The sequence below is a fragment of the Mytilus edulis genome, chromosome 7 (assembly GCF_963676685.1).
Source record: "Mytilus edulis chromosome 7, xbMytEdul2.2, whole genome shotgun sequence".
NCBI classification, from domain to species: domain Eukaryota; kingdom Metazoa; phylum Mollusca; class Bivalvia; order Mytilida; family Mytilidae; genus Mytilus; species Mytilus edulis.
In genome coordinates, this window is record NC_092350.1 from 72,718,258 (window position 1) to 72,737,217 (window position 18,960).

The 18,960-nt window shown below is 33.5% G+C and overlaps 2 protein-coding genes across 2 annotated transcripts in view; both read right to left on the minus strand.

Moving 5' to 3' along the window:
- Nucleotides 1–2,012: 2,012 nt before the first annotated feature.
- LOC139483414 (uncharacterized) lies at nt 2,013–2,411 on the minus strand. The gene has a single exon (XM_071267433.1). It carries the CDS (start codon nt 2,409–2,411, stop codon nt 2,013–2,015), a length of 399 nt encoding a protein of 132 aa, XP_071123534.1.
- A 10,138-nt stretch (nt 2,412–12,549) lies between these two features.
- Nucleotides 12,550–18,960, minus strand: part of LOC139483415 (uncharacterized) — a 37,831-nt gene continuing 31,420 nt past the window's right edge. The window contains exon 3 of the mRNA XM_071267434.1: nt 12,550–14,247. Coding sequence (XP_071123535.1) covers nt 12,550–14,247 — 1,698 coding nt within the window. The remainder of the gene's footprint in view (nt 14,248–18,960) is intronic.

Here is an 18,960-nt window from a genome sequence, read left to right on the forward strand (position 1 = left end):
AAGAATAGTAGTCAGTACTTTAGAAAGATGTTTGGTTGAACATTTTGAAGACCCAGCTATGTATCGTTCTTTATATGGAGTTTTGTGTAATTTGGGTATCCAGTATAATGAAGGCAAGTTTTCTTCGTTTTCTTTGATGTTGATACCAAAAGAAAGAAGGACAGATTTATGATTTTGTAAAATTTCGTCCTTGGTAAATGATGTTAAAGAATATGTAGGATTACCAGTAGTTTTATCAATTCCAAGCTCTGTAGTGAGACATTGCAAATAATGTTTTTTACATATGAAGACAATATTATTGGAGGCTTTATCTGCTGGAACAACGACATATTTGTCACGCAAAGAGGATAAAGCATCCACAACCTCCGGATTCTTGAAAGGGTTAGAAACTTTAGTACTCATATTACATCGTAGTTTTTGTATGCGCCTCTGAATGCATGATCGAATAGCTTTGATCCATTCAGACAAAGTGTCCAGTTCTGGTTCGTCTGGTTCGCGCTTTACCCATTTTCTTGCATAGTCCTCAACTGCATCCATCAGTAACTTGAAATTCTTTTTCCAGTTGATGGGCTGGGGGATTCTATATTTTGGTCCCTTGGCTAACAACTCTCTTAGTTGTTCATTGGTAACGATGCCAAGGTCTCTAGTAATAATATGACCAGCTGGACTGTAATTGTATTGTGACGATGCACATGAGCAATCCGGAGGCTTGGATTTTGTATCTTTGAGGTTAAAAGCCTCTAAAACTCTCTTGTGGTTGAAAATCTTGGATGCAATAGACTTGGTGTAAGTATAAGAAATAACAGGTGTAGCTTTATTTTTGAAGTAATCAGGTATAGTTTTTTGTACAGATTTTTGATTGAAAATATTGCTAATATTTATAGCATCTAAACCTTTATTGGCGAATTCTACCTTAAAAAAATAACGTTTTTCCTCACTATTGGATGAAGTCGATACGGGTTTGAATAGTCTATGATTAGCAATGTCCATGATAATTGCAACTAATCTATACAAAACAGAACAAGAATCAGTAACGGAAGTATTTTGGGCATCTTGAAATAGTAAAGAAAGTTTTGACAATGGAATGGAGTATAATTTAGTTCTAATATGATGAATTCCTAAAGGTTTTTGAACAGACGTTAATAGATTATCAATTGTCACGGTGTGTACAGCAGGTGGTATATATTTTCTGTGACCATGACTTCTATTTCGTAGAGCAGAAGTATTAAACAATTGTAATGTATTGACGGTACTACACCTGGGACTAGACAAAATACCTACACCATCAATTTTGTCATTGCATCCATAGGGAATGGCTGTTCCCAACTCTCTTATCCAAAAGTCTTCTCTTTGTAAACGATATGGTGTACTCAATATGGGGTCATTTGTTGGATGATATATTTTCTCTATAATCCGGACTTTCATTGAAACAAAAGAATGGTCGGACTGATTGAAATGTTTATAGAGAAATTTGTTGTTATTAGGATCATTTACATTAGACCGATGATCATTCATCCTAAAATTGAGTCTTTGTCGAGTTTCCCCGACGTAGATCAATCCACAAAGAGTACATTCAATACCGTATACAATATTGGAAGCAGTGCAATTCAAATCCTCATGACTATGTGTATTGTAATTTTTGGTGGTTAAATTACTTTGAAAGTGGGTATCAGTTATAAGTATATCACAGGTTTTACAATTTTTACGGTTACATTTGGAAATAGAGCAATATTGATGGTTGTCATTGAAATCTAAAATATCTGAAAGTTGAACAGTACACGGCCGAATATATTCAAACTTGTCTGAATTTTTATAGTATAATGAGGATTCAGAAGACTGCACGTGTGTCATTTTCATAACATCATTTAAGATGATCCTTGGGACACCTGATAAAATCGGTGTTGTTGTGTCCTTGACAACAGCCGATTGACACCTAAAACAAATTCAAATAATTCACTTATTAAATTTTTACTTTTAACGAAGTCTATTCAAATAAAATTGTCAGCTATAGTTCACTTTTGGGTAGTCCATTTCTTGATGTTCTCTCGAGCTCGGACAGATGCCTCTCGTTTTGGTAGAACTCTTGTCAATCTCTCTGTTGAAGTATCATCATTTTTGTCTTCTAAATTGTTAATGTTTGTTCGGATTTCGAGCGGGTACAGTTTTACTATAGGACGTGATGTACGTCCTGCACAAGATCGTATTATAGCTGCTCTAACTGTAAAACCATCGTTTCCGGTGATCAATTCATCAACAACGGCAATGTTCCATCGGTTTTTCTGTAATTTATCATCTTGGACTTGCACTACATCTCCAACTGGAATAGATTGTAAATTGTTTCCTGTTTGGCGATGAAACTCTCTTAGTGTCGTTATATACTCGGATTTCCACCGGTTCCAAAAATGCTTCATTAAGCTCAACTGTTTATTCAAATGTTTATGCAGTTATTGTTTTCCGCTATACACGGCAATGTACTCAATATTCGGGTATGGATATGGCGTTAAGTTATTCTTCTTCCGTACAGTAAGTGTGACGGAGTTAACGGCTCCTTGTCCTCAATATCCGGTGATACGTAGGTCAATGGTCTATCGTTAATGATCGATCGCTTCTATTTCTGTCAGAATTGTTTGAAGTGTATCCATGGTAACGTAAGATTTACCTAATGTTTTCCTCAAACATGTTTTTGTAATTCCTATAAAGCGTTCCAACCATCCACCATACCAGGGCGCTCTTTTCGGTTTAAATCTCCAATTTGTTACATATGTTGACAACGTATCGTTTAGCGATGGTGATTGGGTGAATTTCTTTAATGTTTCCGAAGCGGCTAGATATGTCGAGGCGTTATCCGAAATCATGGTTTGTGGTCTAGATTTACGACTATCAAATTTTCTAAAGGCTTGTAAAAAATATTTTTCTAATAAGTCCGGTTCAACTAACAGGTGTACGGCTCTTGTTTAGGTAAATAGACATATACAAACCTTGTTTTCAGTATCATGTTTATCTCTAACGTAAAGCGTTCCTGTAAAGTCGACGCCGATAATTGTTAAAGGCGGCGCTTCCAGTAATCGAACTTTTAGGAGTGGCGGCGGATCAGGTGCTGTATATGGTTTACTGTTAATTTGTCGACAAATTACGCAATTTTGCAAAATTGTATTCCTTGTTGATTATCTATTTCATTTTCCGCTGTACTTGAATCTTCTATATCTTCTGTACTGATTAGTAATACTGTTGTGTCATTTGGCTTCCACGACGGCTATTTTGATATATCAGTGATCCATTCGGGTCCGTTGAACCATAGTGTGTTCTTTTCAAACTGTGACACGTTGAGTCCTCTAGTAAGAAGGTCAGCTGGATTATCTTTCGTAGGGCAATATCTCCATTCTTGTGTATTGGTCAATTTGCGTATTTCCGTTACTCTATTTCGTATGAACCTTTTCAATTGCTTTGAAGTTGATAACCACTGTAGAACTATCTGACCGTCTGACCAAAATGTTATGTCTTCTATGTGTAAAACTGATTTAACGTGATCGGCTAGTCGTGTTTCAATCAATGCGGCCATTAATTCCAGCTGTGGTATTGTCAGTTGTTTAAGTGATGCTACTCTATTTTTTGCTACAACTAAAGATGACTCATGATGGTTACATATGTAAACAGTTGCTCCTTATGCGGTTGTACTAGCGTCTACAAAAACGTGAAGTTGGGTTTTCTGATTTGGTAAATTGGGAAAATACCGTCTTTTCAATTCTGTATAAGTCGTTTTCTCCAAATCCTTGGCTAAATAAAGGCAACAGTAGTATACCGCTGTTCAAAACTCATAAATCCATGAACAAAAAACAAAATCGGGGTAACAAACTAAAATTGAGGGAAACGCATTAAATATAAAGAGAACAACGACAAAACATTAAAATGTAACACACACACACACACACACACACACACACACACACACACACACACATACACAGAACTGGACTAAGCTTTAGACAAAATCCTTTGAGAATAACAAATATAACATCAAAACCAGATACATGAATTTGGGATAGAAAAGTACCGTGACGCGTCTTATAGTAATGTGAATTCACACTCAAAAATAAGAGAAAACAAATGACACAACGGAAACACAACGTTAAAATGTAACACACACAGAAACGAACTATAATATAACAATGGCCATAATCCTGACTTGGTACAGAACATTTTTAAAGGAAAAAATGATGGGTTGAACCTGGATTTGAGGCATGCCAAACCTCCCTCTTTTATGGCCATGTGAAATATAACATTAAAATGACAACACAACATTACAGGACTACAATATAAATAAATAGGAGAACACAATTGACAAAGAAACACACGAATAATAGCTAACAAAAGGCAACAAGTTTAAAATTTGTAATACGCCAGAAGTGCATTTTGTCCACCAGTGACGCCCAGAAACAAAAGTTTGAAAGCCGAAACAAGTACAAAGTTAAACAGCATCAAGGACGACCAAAAGTTCAAAAAAGCCGTGCCAAATACGGCCAGGGTTTTCTGTTAGGTACCAGAACATCCCTATTATTTAGAACAATTTATACTCTTGCAAACAGTAAATTTTATAAAATGCCTATACAAAAGATGTAAATGATAAAACTGAAGTAATAACTATTTACAGGAAACAACCGAAATACTATACATAACCCGACAAAATGCAACACATCCAACGCCAAGTGACGTCTTATTAGAAATTGTAAAAAAAATGACGTCACATTTGAATTAGAAAACAGATCATCAAAAAATCCAAAAAATGACGTCACATTTGAATGAATAAGATAGAATTAGGATTTATTTAAGATTATATTTGAACTAAATACTGATATTACATTTAATAACAATGCACATTTCAGTACTCATTAATAGCAAACTAAGGTAGCAATTAACTGTATTATATAGCAATGTCCCGTTTGTTTTGAATCTAACTTCAAACGTAAGTAAAACATTGTACAGATTACTTGAACAAAATCAAATCTAATAAATGAAGGCGGTGCATGAATAATGTTCTTTACCATAACACATGAATATAATAGAAAATACGTCAACACATTTGATAAAATCCGATGAGAATTACAAATATAACATTAAACATTCAAACTAAATACATGAATTTGGGGTAGATAAGTACCGTAACACGTCTTATGGTAATGCGAATTCACACTCAGCAAAACAGTCACAATCGGGAATAAGTCACGTTTGGTAATTAAAAGATTAGACGACGTAATGACAAACCACAATCTACCATGAAGTAAAAATGCCTTAGCTAGTTTGGTCAAAGACACCTCGTATGGATCCACCAATTGGTGATGGTGTCCATAAAATTTACGGAGTGTCAATTTTAATCTATCCTCCTCATAACTTTGTTGGAGTAGTTTTTTTTCATGTTGTCTGTATTTCTAATGGTAGTGGTTCATCCCATCCGTACTGCTGTTCCCACAATGTCTGCATTAAATTTTTTTGCTCGTACGGATACAGGGCTTAGTAATCCTAGCGGATCGTAAATACGTGACGATTGTTTAAGAATTTCGTAATATTTGGTAGTTCAATATCAAATAAGTCGACTTTTTAAAAAGTGATCGTATCTTTAACTGTATCCCATTTCAGTCCAAATATTTTGACGAAAGTTTCTTTTTCACATACGTTATGTTGTTTGGCTAAATCTGTAAGTTTTGAGCAATTTGAACTCCATGAACGAAGGTTGAATCCAGCCTCCGACATCAATGATCTGGCTTGTACAAAATACTTTGTGGCGTCATCCTCATTTTCCAAACTGGACAAAATATTATCCACGTAAAGGTCATTCTTCATCATTGCTGATATATTTGTGTTGCATGCATCGAAGTGTTTAAGCAGTGTTGCATTTAGGGTGAACGGTGAACTTGTTGCACCAAACAAAATAGATTTAAGGGGGCTCCTGGGTATAAATCAATTTTTTTTTCTAATATAGGATTTCGCTATATTTTTTTATAAATGAACTTTATCATATACTTAAAAGAAAAATGAAATAAAAAAAATGGGGTCACCGTTCATTTAAGCTCACAATCTGCCTCCGGAAGAAGCATACATTTTTGTTAATGTACTTTTTTTTCTGTTGAACTAATAGGAGAAATAGAGGTGATATCGAAATAAAAAAATAACCTAAGAACAGAAATCGCTTAAATTTTACAATTATTTAGTTTATGTACAGCTTATATGAAAACAATAATAAAAAATATAGGTCACCGTTGAGTTAAAAAAGATATATCAAATGTAATGCCAAAAATGGCCTTTTTGCACCAAAGGGAGATAATTTGGAGCGTTTACAATGATATAAACATTTTAAAAGTCATCTGGGGCCAAACCGAATCGATTTTTTGGGATGATTTTTTTACCATATCATAAAGTAATAACTAATAGTGTAATAAATAAAATTTGTAATGAAAAAAATAAAGGTTCAATTTTTTGCTGAAATGTTTGCACCCACGAGCCACCTTAAATCGATATGTTGTTAGAGTACTGCTGGGATTATCTTTGTCGCTCAACCAAAAAAAAAAAGCGTGTAAAATCTCGATCTTTATCATCTAATCCAATATGTAAGAAAGCCTTTTAAATGTCCGTGCTTATTGCGTACTTCTTGGTTCTAAATCCCATTAATATTTTTGTCAAGTCGTTCAAGTCTGGCGGAGTTGACATTAGGCAATCATTCAAACTTGCGTGATCTGGCGACATTTTACAGCTACAGTCGTACACTATACGAATTGGTGTTGTTGTCGAATCCTTTTTTACGGCATGATGTGGTATATAGTGAGTGCTTTTACCATAGTCGTTTTTATCGTTTACCTTCTCTATGAACCCTCTCTTCATTTGGTCTTCAATAATTTCTGAATATTTTCTTAATAAATGTGGTTCACGACTTAGTCTTCTAATTGTGCTTTCGGTCCTTGCTTTAGCGATCATGATGTTAGAAGGTAAGTCCGGATGATCCATTTTCCATGACAACTGGCCAGAATAACATTCGTTCTCAAATTTGATACAGTCCTGTTGATGGACTGTTGATAAGTCTTTACAAAACTCACCTCGTCGTCCTGTTGTGGTAAACGTATTCCACACGATTCTAGATTCCAGAATTTCTCGATCTCGCTTTCCTCTGCATGGTGTGAAGTAACACTCAAAAGAACTGATGAAGAGAAGGATTTCTTTTCGTTTATTATTACGGGTCCAGATAACAAGTAACCAATTTTTGATGCTACGGCTATAGGTCCATTCCCTCTAATCACGTGATCTTGAACTATATCAAATAATAATCGGCTCCTATCAAGAGTTAAATTTCAAAACTATCAGCGTTATTTGCCGGATGTGCGAGCTTTAAATCTTTCAAGTATGGCAAATTGGGGGTAAGGTATTTCGTCTGATTTTGAAGTGGAACTGCAATATCTGAAACAATCAATGCATTAATGTTTACTATCTCACCTTTGTCAGTTTGTAGTTGAACGGTTGCTGTATCCAAATGGCGTATATTCTTTTCCTTATTTCCAAAAGCGTACAGTTCAATTGTGTCCCTTCCGCTTGGTCTTATCTGTATTTTTTCGGCTATGCTCTGAGTGATGAATAAACGTTGGGCGCCTTCGTCAAATAAAATTGTCAGCTAGTAGTTCACTTTTGGTTAGTCCATTTCTTGTTGTTCTCTCGATCTCGGACAGATGATGAATTCACGTCAGAAATTATCGTGCAATCTCCCGGAAAATATACACCAGTGCATTAGATGCATGGACGTTTTTTGTCATTGAAGCGGGTCTCATTAAGGCGTGGGTTGTTTGTATTGAAATTTCGCTGTGTTTAATAACGAGTTTCGGTCAGAAATGTTGCGGTAGTATGTAAACCGTCGCGGTCGGTATATTGTCCCGCTTCAAGAATTCTCGCTTCTTTTGTGGTGGCTTTTCTGAGGTTGTTTAGAGTTATATGATCGCTATCATATTCATGGGCAATACTTTTTTCTCGTTTCTACTGGTAGTTTACTAATAATTATAGGTACTAGTAGCGCGCCATACATTTCTTGTGTTTGACCCAAACATTCAAGACCTCGTACGTACGTTTCTGGGTGGTCTCCATACCTTCTTATGCTGTTTTAACTCATTTGACGGCGAAGGAAGATCCATTAAAGCTTTCATGTAGGCATGAATAATATTGTGAGGCGATCAAAAACACTCTGAGCAAATTAACGGCAGTGGTGTAATTGGCATTTGTCAGTGCGAAACCTTCAATTGTTTGGGCGGCATGGCCATGGAATTGGGCCTTCAAGTAACTTAATTTCTGTATCTCGGTCAAAGTACTGTTGAAATGAATAGTTGATTCATAGGAATTCCAAAAGGTTTGCCATTGTAAAATTTCCCCATCAAAGTGCAGTAAATCTAGTTTTGGTAATCTGTGGTTTTGACTGCTATTTGATACCGAAGAAAAGCCTTGGTTGTACAAATTATTTGTAGACTGCAAGTTACGATGGGTATTTTGCATGGAGCGAAAATTATCAAAATGGGTTGGCTGTACATTAATTTCAGTTTCATTGCTGCGTATAACATTGGCATTGGTAAGCGATGAATTTGTGGGGTAAGATGGCGTAAAACTGTTTGCATTTTGATCTAGAGACGTTGATGCGACATTTTGAGAAAGTGATTCAGAATTTGATATTTTTCTAATTTTCCGAAGTTTGGATTCTAAATGAAACATATACTCATTAGACTCTTGAAGTTCCTCTGCTACATCCTCCTCCGATGTCAAATCCAGTATCTTTTCATTCAAATCCACAATAGTTCTCTGTTTCTGTTCAATTGCATCCGAAATTAATTTCACATCGTCTTTATCTAATCTCATCAAATTTCTTTACTAACTTTGTTAATTGCCCTCTGTGTCCTCTACGTACTGCTTTTAACTTTTATTCCATTGTTTCTGACAGTCACGGCACCATAAATGTTGTGTAAAGTAGATAAATGCGTTGTGTATAGATCGTGCTTATTCTAACGTCTAGCCATTGCTATCAGTAACGTCATAATTACATAATTCAGGAAGCAACGTTCACATGTATATATTCGCGCTAAATTTCCGACAGGATATCACCAATAAAAGAATAGAAGTGAATACATTATATAGTAAGCCTACGAAAAACGTATTCGTTAATGTTCAAAAATTCTTATAATCTGAATCAGAAAACGTTAAAAGTCGACCAGGTACTTGACGAGCAAACACTTCCTTGTAGATTAAAAACACATAAAAGACGAGTTAAATTATCTTCCCAGAATTAAATTTATTTGTATTGAAAAGAGGTAGAAATAAACCAAGAATAATACACCGTTACATAAGCAGTAGAAGCTACACTAGGTACATGAGGGAAGACACATACTCATATGGTTAATGGCATGTTGCATTAACTGATATACCTTGTACTGTTCAGCCTTTTTGGATGTGCCACATTCATCAAAAGCATATACGAGACTGATCTAATAAGCAAATAAAAAGGCCAGTACATTTAGAAACTGTTAATTAGCGCTCAAAATATACACTACAGAATTGAAAAATAGTGCAATCTTTCGTTTAGAAAAACTAGATATCAGAATCTATCTCGATGTGTAACAAAAAGTTATTGAAAGGACAATATGAAAAGATATATGTATGTATACCTTTTTATCTAATTGGTCATTATTATGAATATCAGAGTAAAGTTTGCAAATATAGGATTCCAAATGTTTTTCTTAGTTAACCTGTTTTCTAGTCACAATAATATCTATATTGACCGATTGATATGATTGAAATTAAGGTCGTATAAAGATAAGTTTAAGTTTGCCACTTTTCTAAAATATGGTTGGTGTTTAACGCACTTTCAGTATTATTGACTCTATCATGGCGATCAGTTTTTCAAGAAGCCAAATTGTTCATTTTTTTCCGAAACCATGAACTGTGGTCCAATTTGTATCAATAACTAATTTACATGAATTATCATTGATATGGTCATATTTATAAATTAACTGTTTACAACATATTTTTAATTTTTAAAATACTATGGCTTTTCTACCTCAGCAATGGATTACCTTAGCTGAATTTGGCAAAAATTTTAGGAATTTTGGTCATCAATGCTCTTCAACTTTGTACTTTATTTGGCCTTTTTAACTTTTTTGGATTCTAGCGTCACTGATGAGTCTTTTGTAGACGAAACGCATGTCTGTCACCTAAACGAATAGGTTGCCCGACACGATATGTCAGTGACTATACTTACTAGGAATTGTTTTCGCGGTCTTAGATCTAAAGATACCAGTCTAGTCGTTAAATATGTAACTTGACCCTATATAATTAAGCTGGTCCGAGTACACAGTTATATCGTGGTGCATTTCTTTTAGACAATAAATGAAAATTAAAAAAATCCCACCTGCGCTTTCTCAATAATATTTTTTCAGTGTGTTGTACTACTTTTGGGACAAATTATATCAAAAGTATAGAAAACTTCATCGACTCTAACTCAAAATATGAACAATTTTATGTTAAGGGGGTCTTGAAATCTTTTGACATCTTCGAAGTGCTAATTTTTGACCTTTTTCAGCTGGACCTATTCACTACTTTACATTACTATTTATGACCCAAATTTTTTTACAGTGTCATTTCACCCCCCTACTTGCTATATGAGGCATAAAACATGGAGAAATAAATTTGGAAGGGGTATAAAAAAAATTGGCAAGTAACACACTGTCCACACTTGGGACTATATTCGTGGACAATGAAAGGACAACGAAAATCAAAGGACGATAACTGTGTACTCGGACCAGCTGAACTTGATTTAGGATTTACCAAAAAATGAAAGGTAACAGTAGTATACTGCTGTTCAAAAGTCGTGAACTGATTAATCGAAGACAAATTAGGAAGATATTTGAAAAAAGTATACGATGACTGTACGAATGCTTAGTTATGGTAATCATTTTATAAGAATGTGCTCTTTTTTTCCTAAGTTTCGACGAAGAGGACGGTGTGTATTTTTATTTTATGTTTATCTGTTTGCTTTTATTCATGATTATAACGGTGTCACGTGCCAATCGACAGTTTTCGTTTGTTAAGTCGATAGCTTTCTTTTGAAATTATCTAGTCAACCATACACACAGAATATTGATGTTTTATAATGTGTTAATGATTCCATACATTGCGTATTGTTTTCTTTGAAATTTATTCAGTCTTTATTATAAGATAAAATGAGAGTTCAAAAAAAATTACATTACATAAATTTTGCAGCTAATGTCCCTTTTCAGGAAAAAATAAACTTAATTACTTCAAGGTGTTTAATTTGATTATGTCATAGATTATTATAGCTGATTATGATATAAAGATATTAGAAACCAGCTGGAATCGTTAATCTTTTGCAAAATATTCCCACGCCAACGAACATTAAATGGTTCTCCTCTTATATTTAATGCGTTTCCCTCGGTTTTAGTTTGTTACCCCAATTTTGTTTTTTGTCCATGGATTTATGAGTTTTGAACAGTGGTATACTACTGTTGCCTTTATTTCCCCTTCTTGAATATTTTAAGGAAAATGCGTTATGACAGTATACTTCATCGGGATTTTTTTTTATCTTAGTTCCTCATTATTCATTTAAGATTATTTCTATCCAGTTTATGATATGGATGTTTTGTAACCTAGTTTGCTTTTAGTTATGTGATTGAAAAAGGCGATGAAAAACTTTAGATTGCATTTATTCAAAATATGCCGTGACCCTCTTTCAATTATACCCAACATCAATAATCATTTCTCATAGTCGAATTAACTTCACAACAAATTGCCAATAATGTCAAGTAATATTACAGCAACACCTGCATATGGAGTGTTATTATATGTCTCAGTTGATCCGATATAACTTGCGTTTCTTATTGTTATTCCTTGAAATAAGGTTACTCCTTACTTGTACAAAAACTATGGCATAAAGGGTTCAAACAGTTTTAGTTGCAGTCATCCTTTTAAAACTATTATGGACGCCATCATGATATGCTAGAACTTTAAAGAATATCTGTGTCACCGTTTGAAATTTTGAAACGGATATGTACACATGTCGTAACCACAATCCCGTTCTCCATGGTTTGATTGAAACATTACCAAAAGCAACTATAAACGGATAGTTCATGTTTAAGCAGCATGTGGAGTAGAAACTACCTTACGCGAGCACCTGAGTTCAACCCAGGTTTTTGTTTGGGTTTATTGTTATTTAGTCTTTTGTATTAAGACTATTTTTGAAGATCTTTGATATAATTCTTGTTGACACTGGAATAAACATTTGGTTGGCCTCATTCCAACAGATGTGTGTTTGTGAAATGACAACGAAAAATCACTTACAAAAAATCATACATGCATACTCCTATGAATTTTTACAGAAAAGAACTGCATACACAGATGATAAAGTCTTTAATCTTTGAAGAATTGCAGGAATTGTTTTTAAAACGGATTAGAACGTTATTCCTATTTTCAAGAAACATAAATAATGAAAAGTCAATTAAGAAAACAAGGCAGAAGCTTAGTTTATGAATAGTTGACGCTGTACAGAAATGCTCGACCATCTTTGTCGTTAGAAACAAGCAAATATTTTAATTTGTTGTTGAAAGAAACTGCCCAAGGTGAACCACATAAGTCTGTTTTCGACAGGAGAATTTTGTGCATTATGCCATCAGAGGATATTGCAATAACGTTGTTTGATTCGACCCCGGCGACTATAACATTTCCAAGGTCATCTACTGTGATGCCTCTCGGTTTTTGTAGAATCTCTTCGTCTGTAAATGTCCACAATACTTCCCCGTTTCTTTTATGACACACAACAGTATTCGTATCTTTCTTTACAGAATAAAGAGTGTTGTTTAATTCGGTAATACTTCTTGACACCACCGTACTGCTGATATCATTTGTCTTGTTATCCTCTAAGCGGACTTCTTTCATTTGTCCGTTCCTGAGGCAGACTATAAAGGTACATTCAGTGTAAGTTAAGCAGAGAGCAGGGTCAGACGTACTGATAGTTTTGATTGTTTTCCCAGATTTCAGGCTGATTAGATCAATATTTTTCTGTGTATATGATATTACTGCAACAGTGTCATTGTCAACACATGTAACATCAATGATTGCTTGCATGAGGCTGATAATCTTTTTCTTTGTTTTTTCATCAGCTGCAACCAACATCAAATATGAAGGATCATAATTTGACACGACGATGTTTCCATTTGGCAAAATACAACATCCTGACACATTATAAGCGTTTGTATTTATTTTTGTTTTCAATTCCAGTGTCATATTTTCAATAGAACTTGCAGATTTCACATTCATTTTCATTACTTGAGCCTGACCCAGCCTCTTTCTTTGTAATGACAGTTTACAAGGCATGGCATCTACGACAGTTTTTCCAAACTGATCTATTTCGTTACTCATATTTTGCCATAGAGTGTTTAACTGGTAAGAAACTACGGTTTGATCTAAATGGTCACCGTCAATCCAAGACTGCAAGTTGTTACTTGTTTGATTCAGTGTAGTGTCGAAATGATTGATCCCTAAAAATGTTTGCAGATCGGTTGCTTGTTTCTTTAAGGTTTCTGTATCTTCTATGCATTCATCAATTTTTCTTTGGTTGTCCTTCAGAGACGCAATGAAACTCTGAATTTGTTGTGTTGATTTTTCCACTACTATGTTCAGTTCATCAATAAAATGGTCTTGTATTTTATTAAGGTGTTGATTAATCTGCTGTCGAATCGCTGAAATCTCAGATTCGATTTTCTTCTTTGAGGCTAAGATTGAAGATAAATTATTTTGTCTATCCTCTAGAATAAGAGCAACGTTTTCCTTCAATTCCTGTAGTGATAACACGATTTCTGTAAAGGCTACAGATGTTTTAGCATTTTTAACGACATCTTCGACGGGGTATAATTCTTTACATTCTCTGTGCTTTTCAGATATGACACATTTTCTACACAAAACTTCGTTGTGCACTTTGCAAAACAGTTGGTACTTCTCACCATGTTCATCGCAGTGCAGTTTAATGTTCGCAATAAAGGATGGCAACTTATGATATTCGTCAATAAGAACAGTTTTGTGGTTTCTTGATGACTTTGAAAAGCTGTGATGTTCTATACAGTCTTGGCATAGTCCTTCATCGCAATCTGGGCACCAAATAACGGATGCCTTAGAAATGTGTCTTGAATGACAAATACCACAATGATCAAAAGAGGAAGCCATGACCTGTAAAAACAATCTATATATTATCACCCAGAATGACATATATCAAAATTTTAGACTAAAGAAGAAACACTAAGAACTTAACAATGGATTATCAATATATGACATATAAGTACTGTCGCATTTATTATCCATCGGTATATTTCTTTTATGTTCTGTAATCAAACAAATCACATATCATCTTGATAACGAAATGCTATAAAAATATTGTATGCTATTTTACTTCTGATTTGATTTGTATTATACACTGTTATGGTCATAACGCTACTGATGAGTCGAATTTTGTTTGGACCTATTACGTATGCATTTTACATAAACCTATAAACTCAAACAATTAACGTTTTTTGGTCAATCATGAACCCATTTTGGGGAATCCTTTACAATTATTCTTTATATAGAAAGCATCTTGATCTTTAACATGTGGTGCCCGAAGAAGTAACATAATCACGAAAAATAAATGTTTATTAATGAACCATTAAAATAAGGTCATAGTCACATTTTAATCATTATGTGTTACATATAATTAACCTATAATTACTTAAAGTGTATTTGAAAATATCTCAACACAAAAGTTTTCGATCTCATTCTTATTTACCGTCATCTGTGTACCTTTTGTTTGGAACTAATAGATATAAAACAGAAAAATTTAGAATGAGTACTTACAAAAAGTTCAACTTCGAACCAATTTTGAAATACTTATTCCAAACATTGACAATGACGTTCGTTGTTCAAAGGGGCATTAACTGTCAAATTCATGCTCTCCGAATTCACTTACATTCTCTTATTTGATTCATAACATACGTTTATCCCAATTATAATAAGTCTAAAATAAACAATTCACAATAAACGGGTATGATGCATTTCGCGTGTAGGTGTGTCTCGTGCAATTATTTTTTTTCTAGGTCTGTTTGATTTCATAAAAAAAGGGTAAAATATATGTATATTATCGTTTTATCAGTACGAGAATGAGTGTTTGTTGATCAAATCAGTCAATCAAATGATTAACCCATATTTCACTTCAATGTTGACATATTTTTATTTCAATGACTGCACAACTCACTGTAGTTAAGAGATTCTTAGATTATTTCAACAAAATTGAACAAACTGACTGTAAAAGAGCCTTATTATTTCATTATTGCTCTTTTATTAATGATTGAACAAAACATTTTATTTATTGAATTTATTGATGAAGGCTAAAATTTTCAGCGAGAACATTAGATGTGTACTCCTATGTAATCTATATATAGGGGAAAACGGATCTTTTTCGACAACTGTATATCTATATGGTTTTGTTGTGGTGCAGGGTTGGTGTAATTTTTTTTTATTACTTGAATAATACAAGTATATTTTATAGACACATTCACAATTAGGACTCAAAAACAAGCAAAAAGTGCTTAGGTGTAGCATTTCATTAACATATTTTTTATTCATATTATTTCAAATTTAGGGGAAAGAACAAATTAAGACTATGTTGCAGGTGTTTTTAATTCTTCTACTGTACTGATAAAAGGTCAAACAGCAACACAGTTTAGTGCCAAATTTAATTAATCTGCAAATTCTTCGTGAAGGTTTATGACCCCGGTTGTAGCCATGTTAAATACGAGTGTCAAAACAGCAAAGATACTGAATATAGGGATGGGTCATTTTCAGATATACCAAGGGGAAACCTCGTGCAAACCATTAATAGTTATTGTTTTATTGCATTTAGTAGAAAAATGGGATTTTGTTGCTAATAACCAAAATTTTTGTAGAAAATCCAATAGAGATTTTTATTATAAAATTTTAAACATAGATAACTCGCTTGATTTTCTATGATGTGCTAGTTTTTATTATTTACAAAAAGTCCTAAACAACCTTTAAATAAAAAACAACAACTTGTGCTGAGTCATTAAAGTCGAGCACACCATTAAAGGTGTACTTGAATTGGTCAATATATATATTTGTTTTGACCAAAATCTAATTTATGAACTTGTTTTAAAGAAATCATTGATAGCACTGCATGCAATAATCCTATCAAGCACCGATGCCAAATATGAGAGTACAAGGGGAAAGGCTGTGCATTTTCTATAAAATTTCCATATGTTTAGCATTTAATGAACATACGGGTACATACTCCCTAAATATTTTTGCTTGAAACTCATATTGCTGTTAGAATTTTTAAAGGGAAGTAATCTGTAATCTTCGAGTAAATACTTCGAGTAAATACTAAGAATCTACATTAAGTTAGAATAGTTTGTTGTCTAATTTTTAGTTTCCTCCTATAAAACGATTAATTTTGTTAACAATAGGCTAGCTCTTGTACATACCTTATCATGTTATCAAATTTAACAAATTCAATTATCTGTAAAAGGAAGTAAATAATACGTCATTTTTCTCTAATCACGTGAATTAGCAACAGGAAAGATAACTTAAAATAAAATCAATAACGCATTTAAAAGACCAATCTATATATAGCTCACTTTGTTTTAATTTTCTATTTTATAGAAAAGGTAACTTTTAACAGATAATTTCAAAGATACACTAGACAACTAAAAGAGGACGACATGAGGCTTCAATTAGTCATATTAGTTGAGGAGAAAGTATAGGCAACAAAAGTATACTGCTGTTCGAAAGACTTCTAATTATGTGTACCTTAATTATGCCGTTGATTTTCTCATTTGCATTGTTTACATTTGTCATTTCGGGGCCTTTATAGCTGACAATGCGGTATGGGCTTTGCTCATTTGGAAAGCTGAGTTGATAATTTCTGTATCATTTGGTCTCTTTAGGAGAGTTGTCTCATTGCAATTTTACCAAAACTGTTTTTTAAATCAATAAGAATTTTTCAATTTTTCCATACAGTTTTACGATCTTTTACAGTCAACACTTCCTTTTTGACTGGCGAGTGTCCGTAAAAAACTTTTGAGCCTCCTCATGGCGTTTTCATTATGTGATTACTTGGCCGTTTTTATATTGATTTTTTGATAACCAGACAAAATGTTTCAGAATTACTTGATTATTTGATAATCTATGACTATATTTTTGATTATTTGATTCTTTGTTTTAAGAAAAAAAACTAATGATTATGTGATTATATTGGCGAAACAAATTGTCATTTTGCGATTCTTGGAAACACCCAAAGAAGGACCTCACTTAAAAGGCAGTTTGAAAAATGTAAATCCCTCATAATATTTGTAAAAATGTCTATTAATTCAAGAAAAAATAAATTAAAAATCTATTGAACTTGGCGAGCCGTCGACAATATTTTTTTGATTTTTTTTCAATTATTTGTTTTTGGATTTGAACTATCTTGAAATAAATGCGAGTACTCTTAGATAGATACTTTTTGTTTTAAGTCTTTAGGTTTTTATCCATTTTTGCATATTCCAGATCTGATGGGCCAAGCCATTTTCAACTGCAGTTAATACTTATGTTGTGCTGTCACAGCACTGTCTTATGGTAGGGGGGATTCTGCAATCACAAATATGATTAATCCTGCCTCATTTAGCATATACCTTGCCTAAGTAAAGAACATATTGTTCATAGGTTGTCGTTGGTTGTTGTCTGTCATAATTGTTTTTCGTTTATTGTTTTGTCATATAAGACAAGGCAGTTGTTTTTTTTCATTTGAATTGTTTCAAAATTAGTCATGTAGGTGCTTTTTTAAGCTGACTATATGCGACGCGTTTAGATCATTGTGGAAAGCCGATAGGTACTTTAAGTTTCTTAAATTCTCCTCATTGTGACTATGTTGGATAGATGTCTTATCGGCAATGATACCGCACTTATTACCTTACCAACACATTTCTCCTTTTTGTTATTATTTATATACGTGTTTTGTTGACTATACTAGCATAGAACTTTGTGGTCACTTAGTTCGAATCTATTTTTCCTAACAAATCGTTATTGCACGTAACATTGCTAGATAAGGTGGTTAATATTTTGTATTTGACCCGTTGAAGAAAAAACATGTGTAAATTATGATAATTATTATGATAAAAAAGATGCATTTTATATTGTACAAAAAGATTATTAGTGTACATAGTGTAGTCTTCAATATCGTTAGCATTAATAAACTACTTCCATTGATGATACAAAAACAGATGCCAACAATAACAACTTGTTAGCATTAAGGATGTACTTAGGTGAGGTTTTGGAATTTGTGTCAAATGTTCGGACTCCTTGGTGTTTTTCCATACAATACAATGTAAAATATTTTGCCCGATAACACCCATTTATTTTTTCATATAAGACTTAATAGCTCATGAAAGGTCATTTACCAAAATTTTAGAAGATTCTTGACTTTCTTTCTTTTGTTTTGAGACCCAAATAATGTCAATGCAAATATAAGGTAAAAGTCAGAGTCAGCCTATTCCCGTCATATTTCAAACCTCAAATATCTCGAAAAGGAGGTCCATGACCTATCAATATTTTTAGCTTATCTTTATCCTTAATTGATGCTCTACCAGCTTATAGTATCAATTTTAATTTCTTAATTTCTTAATTTTTACCTATCCTCACCTAAGTACATCCTTAAATGTGTTTGATGAATTTATTTCAATCTTCATTATGAATTTCTTCGTCAGTTGAAACCTTTAAGATTTTTTCCCAGTACCGTTTTGTTTTTATAAAGGGACGTGTCATCACTACTAACCGTGTATTCAAATAAGCCCCGCCTCGCTACTAACCTAATATGGAATAAACACGGTCTCCACGCGGACGCTTTTAACCAATCAT